Here is an 18,579-nt window from a genome sequence, read left to right as displayed (position 1 = left end):
TTGGTGTTGTGTATTGCGTGCGTGAAAGTAGTCATCCCTAGTTACCCTTCCCTTATGTCATATAGAGTCAGCCCGAATCCCCTATCGCTAGTTACTAGGTGAACGAAACCTCGATATACTAATTAGTGGCAACAGCAAGCCACAACACAGAAATCGTCACCGTTGTGGTGTGCCGTGCCATAAGTGTAATCTCAATGACCGTTATTACTTAACATCAATAAATAAGCAGTTAACTATTAAGTGTGTCTTGTTGTCGTGTCTCGTCTTGAGCAGCGCCAAGTGCAGCTGTGACAGAGTGGTGCCTCAGTGTTCGGTTAGTAAGTGCTTCCGAATAAAGGAAAAGGCTATTCAATTGCGATTGCTGCACGTCGCTACCTGTTGCTGCAAACGGTGCTGCATAATACTGGTGGTACCCAGTCCTTTCCCAATTCCTTTAACAGAAAAGTTGCAGCGCATAGCATAAGTCAAAATATTAAAGGTAAAGTTTCAAGTATACACACACGTTAGTCGGAATCCCCGGCTAACGTGTTACAACCTATATGATTACATCTGAGCACAATATACTATCTATATCAGCATGGTGGTCGGAATACAAAAACTTAACCTTTCGTTTAGATATAAAGTGGCCAATAGCTCAAGCTGTAGTAATTGATTGATCTTGGGCAACTCTTCACGCAGTATTGCAGGTGCGGAACGTAGTCACTATTAAAGCTTATTTGCATAATATGTACAAGTATTGCGAAAAAATACCACGCCACCAACAGGGATGGTTATATTAAAGCTATGCCTTACCCATGTTATGAAAATGGTTTCCAGATCTATAGAAAATAATTTTTCAGATTATGTACCAACCATTATAGAAACAAAAAAATCACGGGAAGAAATAAAAAAATTTCTTTTGGAGTGCATGGGCCGGTTGTTACTATGTCGAACGACGAAAGAGCTTGATGAAGTTTTTAGGCATATTTGTAATATTTTATTTAAAAAATCTGAAAAAAGTTCCAACGATAGTATGCTTGTAATGGGATCTCATTTTACGAAACATGCTGAAAAGTTAAACAATTTATCAAACGAAGTCAAATTGCGGGAAGAAAACGAAGATGAATATGATCACAATTAATTTAAAATAATGTCGAAAAAAGAAAATGAACCTATCTATAAAACGTCTAAATTTTACTTGAGGTATAATGAAATACTGACATTGATTACACTGAGACTAAAAGATATCAATGAAAATGTACGAGAAGAAGATGAAAATCTATTTTATGCTCCAGGATTCGTACAGTATGTGTTATATTCTTTGATGCTATACGTTGTTATGTGGAGTGCGTTGGATTTAAATCTCGTAGATCCAAAGATATCACGATTAAGCAATGCCTAAATTGAATGTCACCAAAAAACGTGAAGCATAGACTATTTAAAAACAAGCGCAATTCTTCTATCGCAGATGCAGTACGAAAATTTGATAAAGACAGTAAATAGCTGTCGGTATTATAAACATGGGTGTACTTGTCAAAGGTTCTAAAAGTAAGGATAAACCATTGTACCCTGAAACTATCGCTACTCCAACATTAGTAGAAGAGTGGAACAAAAAAGGAAAAAGCAAAAAGAGGAAAGGGCACTTTGACGTGCCATTAACGCGACATAAAATTAAAAAATTGCAAGATAGTACATATGAAAATTGTGAGGAAACGGTAACTGACAGGGGAAAAAAACACATTGATGATGGAAAAAAACCTGATCATACGAAAAAGGATACTAATCAAGTGGCAAGTAGTAATATCGATGTTGAATTGACGAGACTAAAAAAATCATGCAAATGTCATTGACTCAAACAAAAGTACTGAAAAAATAGATGTAAAAAAATTGGTAAACATCAGTAATTGTTCTATCGATAACGAAACTGACAAAATTTTAAGCGACGTTACTAAAGACGAAATCATGATAACAGACAAAATTTAAAAAATGGATATTGACACAGTAACAGATAACGTGGAAATTAACATTTTATTAAACGAGAAAGATAGCATTGCAGAACCATCGAAGTATTTTAAAAAATTATTTAATGGGCTAATGAAAGATCCAAATTATTATTATTTGTCACAATATTCTTATGTTGCGGTTGGGATTTATCGATCGGAAAATTGCGTGACTGGAAAAACATATGAATCAACAGCTAGACAGTTTTGCACATTAAAAGATGCCGTATGGACTAATGGACTTGTTTTAGATGCATATGTAGCTGCATTTATTAATCAATGGAAGGATGTGACTTATATCTCCACAGATGATAGTTAATTTATAGTAGGCGAGTGGAGCAGTAAACGAATGAGTAAAGATCGAAAAATTCACACAATCAACTGTAATATAAGAAAAAATATATTCATACCATATTCTTACGCTGGTCATTGGCGGCTTTTGATACTAAATACAGAAACACAAATAATAATAATTATAGATCCATAAGGATGTGAAGAAGATAAAGAACGAGCTCTGGAGGCACTCGCACGTTTCCTTGAGTTTACGGAATCATCGTTCAAAATATTACGGACTATGAAGAAGTGGGAATGTGTGGATCCATCTTCAAGACCCACTCAAGCACTTGTAGATGGGCATAGCTGTAGAGCTTTCCTACTCTTATACATGGATGTGTTAGCGTCAAAGAAATTTTTCCAAATGAGTTTTGATCCAATCGGATATCGTAGGTATGTTGCACAAACTTACCAATCGGATATCGTAGGCATGTCGCACAAACCATCAGCGCCACCGCCGGCCGAGCTGTGAACTATCGCTAATTTATACATATTTATATACGTATGGTATATATATATATATATATATATATATATATAAACTAGTGAAGCTGACGCTTCCCTGCGCGCTCCGCGCGCCAACCCCCCACTAACAGATTGAGTAGACAAAATAACGACATTAATCGTGTATTTTTCAATGCAGGCTAATAATTAGTTCACAACAGCAGAATACGTCACTCAAAAAGGAGTTGATAAAACATATGATAGCATAAATATTAATTTTCCAATAGAGTTTTTAAATGATATCAGAGGTCTTCCACCACACGAATTAAAATTAAAAATAAATGCTATAGTAATGTTAATGAGAACTTTAAGTATATCAGACGGTCTCTGTAGAGGCACAAGATTAAAAATAACAAAATTATTTACGTATAATATAGAAGCAGAAATAATAACAGGAGAAAAAAAAAAAGCAAAGTTTATATTCCTAGAATAACATTGAATACTGGCACCTCATTATCATCACCTTTTTTCTTACATAAAAAACAGTCTTCCTTTGTATCAGCATTTTCTATGACTATCAACAAATCATAAGGACAGAGTTTTGATTCCTTAGAATTGTATGTTAAAAAACTTTTATTCTCTCACGGACAATTATACGTTGCTTTATCAAGATGTAAGAATCCAAAAAGAATTTTTACTCAAATTGATTCCAAGGATAAATCAGAAATTGAAAATATTGTTGAGCAAGAAATTTTTTAGTAATTCAAAAATATGTAATTTTGAATATCGGAAATGGGGAAAACTAAGGGCATTTTTTATTTTAAGAATTATTACAGTCACACTAATAATAAACCATGGTTCTATAATATGCTACTCCCAAGAAGAATCGTCGCGACAATAAATAGACTTAGAAGCAATCACACATCATCAAAGAGTTTCCTGTATCGACAAAAGATAGTTGATTCACCAAATTGTACATGTGGTAGGGACATTGAAACAGCTGATTACATTTTCTGGCAGTGTACCAATTATTCAAAGGAAAGAAAAATACTTATAGCAAAATTAAACAAACTTAAGCTGTTCGGTCCATACACCATTTTTTCTTTGATTCTTAAACCAAATATCGATGTACTTTATATTATAAGCGAATTCTTAGAGGCAGCTAAAATAAACATGTAGCAGTATAAAATAATCAAGTATATAAAATTGTATACCATTATGTACGTTATCAAATGTTAAATGTTAAACAATACAATATTTTATAAGTATGCTCTATACCAGGTGATATGTTAAAAAGGAGGGAGGAGGAATGAAAGGAAGAAAGGGAGAGGAGGGAAAAAGAAAGGAAAAAGACAAAGGCCAAAAAGTTTGAATGGAGCTATTCACATAGATATTTTTTGCTTATTTCATTGTGAACGTTCATATTGAAAAGGGGGTTCCACTGTTCCGCTAAACTCAAAGTGAGTGAACAGACTGAACAGACCTATACCTCTTTTTCCATCAGGCAACAAAGCCTATGGTCGCAACTATGTTGACTGACAGAGAACACGGTATAGGTATGTTCAGTCTGTTCACTCACTTTGAGTTTAGCGGAACAATGGAACCCCCTTTTCAATATGAACGTTCACAATGAAATAAGCAAAAAATATCTATGTGAATAGCTCTAATTACACTGATAAGAAATCTGTATGTGTGCGAAATGGAATGAAAGGGAATGCGAGTTTAAATGCGGAACAGCCGGTACGATAATAGGCCGAGAACATATGATTGTAGCTTGGAGATTACTGGATGAGTGGGAATGCGAGGTTGAATCGTGGGCGCCGTTATAATACGCAGTGCAATCATACAATATGGGGTGTAAATAACCAAATTTTGTATTTTAATAATGTAAACTATAATTTATGTTATCAAATGTTGAAAGAAGTGATATTTTATATGCCTTGTACATGGCGATATGTTAAAATTACAAAAGCCAATAAAATATATTTAAACTAATTAAACCTGTAGTTGGGAGAGTCCCGACTGGGCTTTGGTCGGAGTATGATTGTGCTCCTGCAAATTGTTTGCTAATTGTGTGGTTCTCTGTTCTGCTCGAGATCCTTTTTTGCCAAGTAGTGGGAGTGCCGCATTTCCAACATATACTGCTTTCTACTAGTGCGTGAGTGCGTGCTCTATTTGATCTCTGGGACCCTTCCAGGGTCAGGCTCCCGCCTTGCGGGCAGCCCCTCTGCTCAAACATGGCCTTGGACCAGGCTGGCGAGAATGTCAAAAAGAAAGTACTCCAAGAAAGTGAACCCATGGACTACATAGAAAATAGTAACAAAAGAGTGATAAAAAGCCTCGAAGTCTCTGAAGAATCTAACAACGAACTAGACACTGAATGGGAATTGTCTGACTTTGCCTTCCAAGAGATTGTACACCAGTTCGGCCAACCTGATATAGATCTGTTCGCTTCCAGAATCAACGCTAAGTGCCCCAGGTACTGTGCCTGGGATAGGGACCCCGAAGCATGGGCCATTAACGCTTTTACAATCCCTTGGTCAGCCCTTTATTGGTACGCCTTCCCCCCCTTTTTATGTATCACTCGGTTCCTCAAAAAGGTAAGGGAGAAAGGATCATCCGGAATTTTAGTGGTCCCTCTCAAGCCTTTGCAACCGTGGTTTCCTGAGTTCAAACGCCTCCTAGTTGAGGAGGCCATCATCTGGAAACCTAATGACAACATCCTTTTATCTTCTTGCAGGAAACTCGTCCACCCGCTGGCCTCGTCACTTTCCCTGGTGGCAGGGCGTTTATCAGGCAGGCCTTGCTGCGGCGAGGTCTAAGTGCAGACACGGTGGACCTTATGGTCACTTCAGTGGCGGAGAATACACTCAAACAGTATAGCTCAGCGCTCAAGGTGTGGTGGAATTTCTGCAGAGACCATTCAGCGGACCCTTATTTGCCCAAGATCCAAACACTGTTGGACTGTCTCACCAAAAAATTCAAAGAAAGAGCGGCTTATAGTACCCTCTCTTCCATGAGGACAGCGGTTGCTCTTATAATGCCTCCAGACCCCCAGGGCGCGGACCTTTTAAATAGATTTTTTAAGGGCGTCTTTAGAAATAGGCCTACGACCCCAAAATACAATACAACTTGGGATGTAGACATAGTATTGGCAAAACTTGAGGCCTGGTATCCTCTCGAATCCTTAGATCTGCGCACCCTGACCCTGAAATTAACAATGTTGTTAGCATTGGGTTCGGTCTTCAGAGTTCAGTCTCTGTCCCTTATTAAGCTGGAAGGAATTAAGTCTAGGGAGGACTCAGTAGAAATTAGAATCCCTGACTTAATCAAGACATCCAAACCGGGAGTAAAGCAGCCTTTCGCGTGTTTCTTACCGTTCGACAAAAAGGCGCTTTGCATAGCTTCCACCATTATTTTTTATATAGAAAAGACCAGTCTTATTCGCGGTTCATCCAGCCAGCTGCTGATTTCTTTCCACCCCCCCTATAAACCGACATCCACAAATACAATTAGTCGATGGTTGAAGACGGTACTTAAGGATGCAGGAGTAGATAAATCTTTCTCTGCTCACTCCACTAGACATGCTTCTACCTCAAAGGCTGGTGCCAAGGGGATTAGCATTGAGATTATCAAACAGGATGCGGGATGGTCGGACAATTCAAATACCTTTAATAGATTTTATAACAGACCTCTAGATTTGACACGAGGAGTTTTTGCTACGTCGGTTTTAGACAATCACACTAGAACTCGATCTACTTAAGAATGTGTTCCTTCTTTTTTACGTTTGCTCTCTAAGGCTTTATCTAGACTTTAAATACTTGATAATGAATCAAAGAAATTGGAAAAGATTGTCGAAAAAAAAAAAAAAAAAAAATTTATTAAAGTCTATAACTTAGACATTCATAGTCATTACATAATAATACTAAAGTTTTTTGTCGAAGATGGACCACAAAGTGGTTCCTGTTATTACCAAATAAAAATATATTTTTATAATTAAATATGGTGTTTTTTGATTTACATACTCTTAACATCTACACATTTTATATTCTCGAACAAGACAATGAAGTATAATGGATGATTAAACGAACTTCAGTGAAGTTCAATCATTATTATAGGATGTCTTTTTCGAGAATATATTCCCACCCTCAAGCTTCCTATGCTTTTCTTTCTTTTCCTTTACCTACCCTCTTATACATCTTATCTAAACGAAATAAAGTAAATAGGGGCGGGGAGAGTGCCGAGGGCTGCCCAGGCAGCCCTCTCGATTTTTGCGCTCTACTATCTGTAGGGACCCCACCGTATGCGAGCGGAGTGGGGAGAGCGAAGAGTAAAGGCGCTGCGGAGAGCAGTCGAGCAGCAGTCGTCCCGCTAGAGTTGAGCTATCAGCCACGCTATTATATCAAGAACTATACTTACTGAATAAAGGCATTGTTATCGTTTTACTTAAATAGTTCTCTTCTGTTCTTAGCCACTCTCTACCCCGCCTGTTCCTACATTGGAGACCCCGACGAACAGCTGCACCGGAGGGAAGTGTGCAGCCCAGCAGCAATTGTTCACCACCGACATTGTTTTCAGCCCGAGCAGCGGGAAGTTTTGCGGTGCTGAGGCGGATCATCGTCGACGCTTAAACTGGAGCAGTATTCAACGCAGTCCTCGGAAACGTTTCTGCTGCCGTCGACGACGCATCATCATCGCCATCGCCACTGTTGCCGTGCTGCCGGGAAGTCGAGGTGACTACAGGTACAGTCAAGGACTCCCTTCTTACCAGGTTCGCTGCTGGTGTTTTTGTTTTATGTCGGATAAAAATTTTAAGGGGAGAGAGCGTGTTAGCGTAAACGGCGACCTATTTTTTTTTTTTTTTTTTAAGGAAAAAGAAACACCACGCTAATTATATTCATTGCAGCGCGCCAAAATATATTTTCCTTTCTCCACTTATTAACAAGGAAGTACGTAAACGCGCGTTAGCTAGCTGCAACCTTTTTGACCTTGCCGTCATAGGCATCATTTCGGCTTGTTCAGCCGACACCTTATAGCGTGGTTTGTTTGTTTATTTTCTGCGCCCCAGAACTTTCTAATACATGTAATTCTTGGAGCGACAACTAAACCTTTATGTTTGTATCGCATCACCTTGTATTGCGCACATTTCTCGGAATTACAACCTCTGTATTTACACTGTTAGCTTAGCCGTTTTATTATTGTGAAGGAAACACGCAACATTATTTCCTACACGCATTTTCCCTTGTGTATTATCCGTAGCTACATTATAATACTTACGAAAATACTATTTCATTTTATTTTTGATTTTAAAGGTTTTAAACTACCACTTCCATTTGCACATTCAATAGAATCATCGCACGTTTTGGCCCACATATTTTTAATTGTTGCGTGTTTTCTAATTGGATTTTGCGGCGTTGCGGCGATTGTTTCCCGAGCGGTATTCCGGAGCTTTTTGGAGTTACTGAGCTTTTGAACGCTGCCTGCTTGGCCGCTCCCGAACCCTCCGTCAGTTTCTACCTGGCAAGTTATAAGCAATGTCCGAGACGGACGAACTCGCGACACTTCGGGAGAGTGTCTCTCAACTATCAACTCAACTGCGAGAACTTTGCGCTGAACGAGATGTAAACCCCGCACCGGTTTCGGCATTTTACAAAGTCTCGAAAATACCGAATTTTTTCCGTGAAGATCTGCAAACTTGGGAAGTCTTTTCAACCCTCGACCTCAGTCGCGCATACCATCAAATACCCGTCGCCCCGGAAGACGTGCCCAAAACCGCGGTAACCACCCCGTTTGGGTTATTCGAATATATCGGCATGCCGTTCGGTTTGAGGAACGCCTGCCAAACCTTCCAAAGATATATTAATCGCGCTCTCTCTGGTCTTCATTTTGTGTATGTTTACCTGGATGATATTCTTATTTTTTCACATGGACACGAAGAGCACCAAGAGCACTTGAGGCTGGTTTTCGACAGGCTCAAACGTTATAGTTTGTACCTCAATTTAAAAAAATGTAGATTCGCAAAACAGGAAATCGTCTTCCTTGGGTACATTATTAACAAGAATGGCTCCCAGCCTTCGCTTGGCGCGGTAAAATCAGTTACCGAGTATCCTAAACCGTCCACGGTATCGCAAATGCGCCGTTTTCTCGGCCTCATCAATACGTACCGCCGAAGCATCCCGCGTGCCGCTGAAACCCTGGCCCCGTTGAACGCATTTATCTCCGGGGTGGTCAAAAAGAATGACACGAGAGTAATCAAGTGGACTCCACAAGCAGAAGTTGCTTTCGCCAAAGCTAAGCAAGACCTTGCCAGCGTTTCGTTACTTTGCCACCCGGATAACGATGCTGAAACTCGTCTTGTGACTGACGCTTCAGATTTCGCCATTGGGGCCGTGGTAGAGCAGTACCAAGAAGGTTCATGGAAACCCCTAGCTTTCTTTTCACGTAAGTTTACCCCAACCCAGGCAAAGTACAGCGCGTACGACCGCGAGCTAACGGCAATTTTCGAGTCGATACGGCACTTCCGCCACCTTCTGGAAGGCCGCGATTTTCACGTGTTGACGGACCAAAAACCCCTTGTTTATGCCTTCACACAACGTTCCGACAAGGCATCACCTAGGCAATGCAGGCAGCTCACTTTCATTTCGCAATTTACTACATCAATTCGCCATGTCTCTGGCAAAAATAATCAAGTCGCCGACGCCTTATCTCGAATTGACCTCATTCGCTTGCCCGTAGAGTTTAATCTGCTGGAGCTCTCTCAACTTCAAAAAGACGATGAGGAGCTCCAGTATTTGCTTGACCATCCCGACAAGCACTCCTTATGCTTGAAGGGCGTCGAGTGGGGCCAGGAGCATCGTCGGGTGCACTGCGACCTTTCGGGCAAAATTCTACGACCATACGTGCCCAAGCTACTCCGCCGCCGGGTTTTCGAACTGTTCCATTTGCCGGCGCACCCTGGAGCCCGCGTCACCGATTCAATCATCAGGCAGCGCTACGTATGGCCCCGCATGCATGTCGACATCAAATTATGGTGCAGGAGTTGCCTCGCATGCCAAGCATCCAAGATCTCACGCCACGTTAAAAACGCGCCCAATGAGATAGTAGCCCCAGAGTCCAGATTCGACCACGTCCACATGGACATCGTTGGACCCCTGCCAACATGCGATGGGTACTCATACCTACTCACAATGATTGACCGATTTTCTCGTTGGCCCGAGGCTATTCCGCTCAGAGACATCTCCGCTGATTCCGTCGTTCGCGCATTTATACATCACTGGGTTTCCCGCTTCGGAACACCCTCGCTTATAACAACAGACCAAGGGTCACAATTCGAGTCCCAGGTTTTCGCCGCGCTCCTTAAAAGTCTCGGCACACAGCGCATTCGAACCGCGGCCTACCACCCAGCGGCCAACGGTCTTATAGAGAGGTGGTACCGCGACCTAAAAAATGCACTCAGATGCCACGATGGCTCTAATTGGCTTCATCAACTGCCGATCGTGCTTCTGGGTTTGCGAACCGCTGTGCGTTCGGAAACCGGTGGCTCTCCTGCCGAATTTCTTTACGGCACGGTTTTACGTGTCCCAGGCGAGTTCTGTCTACCTAACAACTTCGAGTCCGAACCACAGTTCTTTCTTGAAGAATTTCGCGAGCAAATGAGGCAGGTCGGTCCGGTACCCGTGGCGCAGAAGTACAAGAAGCGTGCTTTCTTCTTCAAAGACCTATATTCATGCGAATATGTATTCTTGCGAGCGCCGCCCAATAAAAAATCCCTTGACAGGCCATACTCCGGCCCACACAAGATTCTCGAGCGCGTTTCTAATCTTAATTACAAAATTGACGTAAACGGAGTGCCGAAAATTGTATCTACTGAACTGCTCAAGCCGGCGCATTTTGTGCCGCCGAATGAGGGAGCCCCGCAACTGTCGGAAACTATTTGTAAGAAAAAAAGCGACCCCATTGTACGGCCGATACTAAAAACCTACTCAGGGAAATGTCCTGCGAGGTTTAAAAAAAACGTGGCCTTCGCCAAACAATTACCTCTTAAGAGTTGATTGTTTTAATTTCCAACTCGTGCCATAAGCACCTATGTATATATTTTCGTAATTAAGCGATGATCAGGTCCTGCGGCGACCACTCGATTTCACATGATCTCATATGTTCAAATTTTTTCGCGATTAAGCGATGTTTAGCCTGCGTCGACTGCTCTATTTCATGTAAATGTTTTCGCAATAAAGCATTCTCATTACGTCGATCAACTGCTCTGATCACGGTTGTCATGTTCGTCTAGTCTTTTTAAACAAAAAAGGAGGAAAGAGAAAGAAAAACGCGTTATTAAAAATTGTAACGTTTTAAAAAATACGCATTTGTGTAAAGGATCACCTGAAGTTTTTCGTTTCTCTCTTAGTCATTTTAAATGTCGCCAATCCTAAAATTAAACAGCGACGGTCATACGTTCAGTTGACTATTTTTATTGGAGTTAAACGCATTTATGTTAGCGATTAACAGGTTCATTTGTCAATAATGGGCGCCGTGATATACTTTAAAAGCAACCCCCTGCGTATTTCAAGCAATCAATCGAAATTGTTTTTTTTTTTTTTTTTTTTTTTTTTTTTTTTTTGTGTACATGTAATTGTTGTAAGTTTTAACAGAATTAAAACTTGAGGGGAGTAGTGTAGGGACCCCACCGTATGTGAGCGGAGTGGGGAGAGCGAAGAGTAAAGGCGCTGCGGAGAGCAGTCGAGCAGCAGTCGTCCCGCTAGAGCTGAGCTATCAGCCACGCTATTATATCAAGAACTATACTTACTGAATAAAGGCATTGTTATCGTTTTACTTAAATAGTTCTCTTCTGTTCTTAGCCACTCTCTACCCCGCCTGTTCCTACATATCTCTGAACGGTGGCGTCATCTGGCGGTGAGGAGGGGTACTACACATTTTATATTCTCGAACAAGACACTCGTATAATAATGATTGAACTTCACTGAAGTTCGTTTAATCATCCAATATTGCACTTGAAAGTCTGAAATTTTAACTGTACTTTATTATTCTGGAGTCTTAGGGTGAGATTACTGGCAGACTAACTTCCATTACAGCATTACTCGAGTGAGAGAGTCCGATCACGTGACCACATACAACTCTCTCAGCTTCGGACCTCTCGGTCACGTGATCGGACCTCTCTCTCACTCTAGTAGGCTGTAATGAATTTTTTTTTTTAATACGAAAAATAAAGCTTTATTAAGATCTTAAGGGGCTTTTGTAGCTGTAGGCTGTAATGGAAGAGAGTCTGCAGACTGCCAGACTTCATGTAATCTCTCCCTTATGGTCTAATAAATTGGGTAATAAATCTAACCATGGTGCTACAAAAATTGTAATCGTGCCAAGAAAAAATAGAAAATTATTTTTTGATATCACACATAGATGCTGGTTTTTCTTTCGCTGTAAGCAAATAAATGTGTCCTATTCTGAATAATATGACTACGAGATTTTGCTTTGATTTTACCTTAAAATATTTAATCATACCGTCACATGATTTTCAAGTAAACTAAAATAATTTTTTTAATCTAATACTTTCATATACAAATGCAATTTTATACTTTTCTCCCAAAGGCTACAAATAAATGTTTATAACTGCATTCATTTAGGGACCCTAAAAAAGTACAATAATCTAAAACTTTATTATTCCCTACTAAAATTTCTCAGGTGATTTCTCATCTCAAAATCTCACCTGAGTAATAAAATTTCATGCTTCGATTTTTTCACATTATCAACATACTGAGATTTTGAGATGAGAAATCACATGAGATCTCACCTGAGAAATTTTAGTATAAGGTTAGCATTAGATTCATTATTAATGCCATTTGTTAATTATTTAAGCAAATCTATAGTTGAGAGTAGTCTTCAAGTTTGATTTGAATTGAATCTTTTTTAGAGCTTCATCAAAAAACTTCATCTTAAAACTTATAACTAATATTATTCTAAGTAGTTAATACTATACTAAGCTGAGTATCCTTTAGTTGTAGTGTGTACTTGGTATTTGTAAATTATAAAATTAACTTAATAATCAAATTTAAGTTACTTGGAGTTAAACATCAATGTAATAGTAGTTAAGAACTTCATGTCCACAAGAACATTTGCTGTGTACTTGTAGAAGTTCTCAGCCAACTTCCAAAAAATTCAAAATCTGCTAACAGCTTGGTGTAGACTGAACTATTTACTACATTCATAAGTAATCTTTTGTATGCATGCCTGGCTGAGGATGGGTGATATTTCCAACAGAATTTTGTATTTTCTGCAATTTATGAATAAAAATTATGAATTATGAATTTTAAGTTAACACAAAATTATTTTGTGAGCACTAAGATTACCTGTCATCAATGCACTACAACATTTTTTAATATTGCGATCAACAATAAATATTGTATATTTAATACTTTGTTGTTCAATAACATCATCTTCAGTGAGTTGTGGCATAAAGTGCAAATTTAGCCCATTTGGAAGTAATAGTGGGATTTACATTAAGCAATCGTATACCTTGGAAGTAATTTGTGATGATCTGACAACATGATAAATTAATTACGTGACTGTTACTCTGCAGAAAGATGGAATTTTATTAGGTTTTGTGAATTTAAGAAATATATCTTTTTAAGCCCAGAAAAAAATATTATGGACTTAAAAAGTTATTTTTCAAATTTAAAAATTTCTTTGACTTAAAATATGAACTAAAATAGTCGCTGTTACTTACTTTCACTTTTTCACTAATATTATCAATCGTTTCCTCTTCTGCCACCAGGTCTCATTAATTTATTTATTAATTAATTTGCATCCCAACGTTCAAAAAGGAACTTAGAATTAAATTTATTGCTTCAAGCAAAGATGATTTACTGAAGTGGTTTTCCTGCTCTGGTACATGTTACAATAGTTTTTCTTGAAATCTCTTTAACATGCTGTTTCGATACAAATTTTGTTTTGGACATTGTAAAAACTTGTATTACGTTGAATTAACCTTTGAGAAAATTGTTGTTTACCTAGAATTACATATTCTTTTAAACTTAAGTATACAAGTGTAAAAGTACAAAGCTGAGCAAAAGTTTGTGCAGTCATGTACTCACGGTTAATCAGGTTGTAATTCCGATCGCATCTCCATTATTTTGATTATGTGAAAAAAACTGTTACAAAGCTTCTCAGCACAAAAAGAAGCACACATTTTCTGCATTCACAGTTATTTGGATAGCTGTTTTTATTGCTTTTAGGTGTGCTTTGGTTAATAAACTCAAAATTTTTTAATACCGCTGCAAAAACACAATTACACCCAAACTTCAATTGGTGGGCAGAATACTGTAGAATCTAGGATCACAAATATGTAACAACCGGTAACAACACTCAAGTATATCGTATGTATAGATCCCGAATAAAAAGATCTTAAATGATTTTGATGGTTACTTAGACCCAGAATAAATTTATTTTAGTACATGCATCCAGCCTGAATCCATTATGTTCGTACGTTCACTGTTTTGGATCCATAATTCTCAAGCGACACGTGACTTTCGTACAATGCCATGCCACCAAGCCTGCACACACGCCAACGGCCGACTGACGGTTTACCTACTTCAGTACTACCGCTGCTCATATAAAACGCCACGCGCCACGTCACAGCTTGACCCGACTTGACGCGTGACCGGTGACGTGGTCTCACGCACGTGTACTTACCAACGTGTACCTTTGGTATTGACTATTTTGCTGCTTGCTGCTCACGGACAGTTCTGTATTTTCGATTTGTATCGTCGGTTTTCATAATGTAAATACTTGGTAATGCATCGCCCCTTACTTACTCTCTCTTTTCTTTAATTAATTATTTAAATCTTTTTCTGCAATTAATTGTTATTAACGAATTATACAAACAAACAGAAACATTTTACAATTTTGGAAAAAAAAAAATTTATTCTGTCCGCACTTTCTGAGCAAAAAATCAATTAGGATGTATAAACCTTAACCCCACAGATTTTTAGGAAAAAATTCCTCTAGTTTGAGAAAACGCGTTGTTGTTTACGATTTTCGAACTCGTGTTACTCAGCCGTCACTGCATTGCTTTCAATTCACTTGGGCTGAAATTTTACCTTAAGATGTGCACTTCGAGATAAAAAAAAAATGTATAACAATTTGTAGCTTGCCAACCGTGATATAGTTTATTAACGCCGAGTAATGCGTAGTCGAAAATCGCAAAAAACACATTTTCTCAAACTTGAGGAATTTTTTACTAAGAATCTGTGGAGTTTACAAAACCGTATTCATTTTTTGTTCAAAATGTGTCAAAGAATCAAGATAAAATTTTTTTTTTCATCAAAATTATAAAAACTTTCTCTTTGTTTATATACATAATTCATTAATAACAATTAATTGCAGAAAAATAAAGACAAATTAACCCCATGCTTTATCGTTTTCAGAAGGTCAAAATACATCGAATACATAAAAAAATTCCGTGGACTCGAATCTTTCACTTATCAGCAAAACCTAACTACCTATTTTGGAGTTATTATCCGAATGGTAACACTAATTGTTGACAATAAATAACGCATGAATTACTGCCATAAATGACTGCAGTAAAGACAGTATTATTCTGCTGTTATTTCGAGATGAAACATTTTTTTTATTTTTCCAATATGTAGTTCTATGTGTTTTTCCAAATGGAATTACGTACGGCATCAAACCAAAAATCTTTATGTAATGCCATATGGCTTTCCTGAAATTATTACAGAAGAATTTCCGCATAGAATTCCGTCATCCTTTTTTAGGTAGGATACCTCATGGGTTATCTGGTGATAGGCGCCTTGCGTTAATAATCGATTTTTTATTAGTTAATGAAGTAACCAGTAAGCGCCATGAAATAACTGACGATAGAGGTGCTTGTGTTATTAATCAATGTTTTATTAGTTAATAAAGTGACGGCCAGTAAGTGTCCCAGGTTATCTGGTGATACTCGCTTGTCTTCATAATTAATCATTTTTTAGTCGTTTTTTATAATTATTTATTTGATAGAGTGGCCAGTAAGCGCCCTGGGTCATCGGGTGATAGGCGCTTGTGTTATTTATTAATAATTATTTATTTGATAGAGTGTCCACTAAGCGCTCCGGGTCATTGGGTGATAGGCGCTTGTGTTATTAATAATTATTTATTTAACAGAGTGGCCAGTAAGCGCCCCGGGTTATCGGGTGATAGGCGCTTGTGTTATTAATAATTATTTATTTAACAGAGTGGCCAGTAAGCACCCCAAGTCACTGAGTTATAGGTGCTTGTGTTATTTATTAATAATTATTTATTTAACAGAGCGGCCAGTAAGCGCCCTGGGTCATCGGGTGATAGGCGCTTGTGTTATTTATTAATAATTATTTATTTGATAGAGTGGCCACTAAGCGCTCCGGGTCATTGGGTGATAGGCGCTTGTGTTATTAATAATTATTTATTTAACAGAGTGGCCAGTAAGCACCCCAAGTCACTGAGTTATAGGTGCTTGTGTTATTTATCAATAATTATTTATTTAACAGAGCGGCCAGTAAGCGCCCTGGGTCATCGGGTGATAGGCGCTTGTGTTATTTATTAATAATTATTTATTTGATAGAGTGGCCACTAAGCGCTCCAGGTCATTGGGTGATAGGCGCTTGTGTTATTTACTAATAATTATTTATTTAACATAGTGGCCAGTAAGCACCCCGGATCATCGGGTGATAGGTGCTTGTATTATTAGACCTTATTTGAATTTCGCGCCTCATGTTTGGTACTATTTTTTCGCTGAGTCGCTGATCTAGTGACTTCCTACGTCATAGAGGTTGGGTCCTAGAGAATTTCCAAGTCTGGCCGTAACTCATGTATCCCAACGCTGCATATTAAGTACCTACATTAAATTGTTGTGAACATTTTGTCACTTCCGCTTTCTCGCACCAGGTGTCACATAGGAACCGAACACCGAGCAGACATAGTAGAAAAACTGTACATAGTGGTGTTCGCCAACACTATTGTATAACTTTATATGGTGGTATTCACTAACACTAGTAATATAACTACATATGGTATTTGACTCTCATTTGTCATCTGCTGGAACTTGAATGAAACAGCACAAATATTTCACAAATATTATGCCTACATGGGTCCTATATTGCCTAATACAATAAATTTTTGTGAACATTTTTTGTCTCTTCCAGTTTCTTGCACCAGGCGTTTCATGGGAAACGAACACCGAGCAGACGCAGTAGTGTAACTATATACGGTGGCATTCGCTAACACTGTATACCAGTGACTGGTATAATCGTATGATATATAACTACATATACTGTCCTCGTTTCCCATTTCGCCATCTGCTGGATCTTTAATAAAACAGTACAAATATTTCACAAAAAATACGCCTACATGGGACGATGGGACCACCTGTATATCTCTTACATCGTGACGTTACATTAATACAATCATGATGTAAAAATAAATAAATAAATAAAAATACAAGGTGTGGCATTGCGCATCCCTTTTGATTGACCAATCAGGAACGCTTCCATCATGTCGCCATGTCTGTCTGCGAATTTCGAAAGCTTTTAAAATACCAAGCGTATTAACATCAAGAAACTCGTGAAACAATATATATTTTTTATTTCAATATTTTCATTCCAGTTGTTTTAGTGACCAAACGCACAATTCATGAATATGTACACAGACAAAACCGACTAATTAGGTAAACATTCATCAATTGACGTAGGTATGTGTATATATATATGTATATATATATATATTTCACTTTGAGGTGGTTGCGGGGGATAGGTCTTAGTTTCAACTTTGGCCACTTTATTTCATTGTATAGGCACTTCAGCGCTGTAGTAGTTACATCTTCCTCAAATATGGCGTCGCGATGGAAGATGCAGAACGGCACGAAAATGAGACCTCGGAACGCCAGATAGTGTCTATTCGGACACGTTCCGTGTATATTCCGTGCGTTCCGTGTATACTCCGTAAAATAGTCCGTATACACTCCGTGTAGACAACATCTAGATGGCGTGCCTTTCCGTTATCTTCCGTAATCTTTCCGTAAAAATCGTTGTCTACAATACCTCACGTAGTTTCTAGTGGAAACAAAACTCCGTATACTTCCGTGAGGAAAAAAAAAGTTGTCCCTATCAATCCGTGAAGGCAATACCAAGTCCGTAACGATCCGTAAGAGAAAAAACAAAGTTCGTAACGGTCCGTGAGGACAAAGCCAAGTTCGTAATGGTCCGTGAGGACAAAGGCAAGTCCGTAACGGACCGTTACGTACTTAATTTTATACTCACGGACCATTACGTACTTGGCTTTGTCCTCACGGACCACTACGAACTTTGTTTTTTCTCTCACGGACCATTACGGACTTGGCTTTGTCCTCACGGACCACTACGAACTTTGTTTTTTCTCTCACGGACCATTACGGACTTGGCTTTGTCCTCACGGACCACTACGAACTTTGTTTTTTTTTTTTTTTTTTTTTTTTTTTTTTGAGCGCGCGGTGGCTCGGTCGGCTAGGTCGTGGATTGGCACGCGGGAGACCGTGGTTCAATTCCCGGCCAGTGCGACTTTTACGGGCAAAGTACCTCTGTGTCTTTCACATGTGCTTTTTCACCACGCAATGCTCCTCGAGGAGGGTTTAGGCGACCTTCTCGCAGCAAATTTGCCTAATTCCCCCTACCCCCCTCCCAGTGATGGGAGGCCTCCCATCCCTTTCCTTGTCCCTTTCCCAAGTGCTAAGTGCCCATAGTAGTGCCCTTATTAAAAAGGAGCCGGACGTAGAGCACTATAATATAAAAAAAAAAAAAAAAAA

General features: G+C 38.9%; 1 protein-coding gene across 1 annotated transcript; it reads left to right on the top strand.

The window, feature by feature from the left end:
* Nucleotides 1-4,993: 4,993 nt before the first annotated feature.
* Nucleotides 4,994-6,519, top strand: LOC106643829 (uncharacterized). Its single transcript, XM_014359107.3, has 2 exons — nt 4,994-5,356; nt 5,497-6,519. The coding sequence occupies exons 1-2, from the start codon at nt 4,994-4,996 to the stop codon at nt 6,517-6,519; spliced, it is 1,386 nt and encodes a 461-aa protein (XP_014214593.3).
* The last annotated feature ends 12,060 nt before the right edge of the window (nt 6,520-18,579 follow it).

The sequence above is a fragment of the Copidosoma floridanum genome, unplaced genomic scaffold (genome assembly GCF_036245765.1).
Source record: "Copidosoma floridanum isolate Cflo_tuat_1 unplaced genomic scaffold, Cflo_Japanese_pri ptg000001l, whole genome shotgun sequence".
In the NCBI taxonomy this organism is placed as follows: Eukaryota; Metazoa; Arthropoda; class Insecta; order Hymenoptera; family Encyrtidae; genus Copidosoma; species Copidosoma floridanum.
The sequence above is the reverse complement of the archived record's forward strand: the minus strand, read 5'-3'. Positions and strand labels throughout refer to the sequence as shown.

What these genes read in the sequence shown, in the direction of transcription:
- LOC106643829 (XM_014359107.3), top strand. Translation starts at nt 4,994, where the DNA reads ATGGCCTTGGACCAGGCTGGCGAGAATGTCAAAAAGAAAGTACTCCAA. An exon ending in TCACTCGGTTCCTCAAAAAG is followed by an intron (nt 5,357 to 5,496) that starts GTAAGGGAGAAA and finishes ATCTTCTTGCAG; the next exon opens with GAAACTCGTCCACCCGCTGG.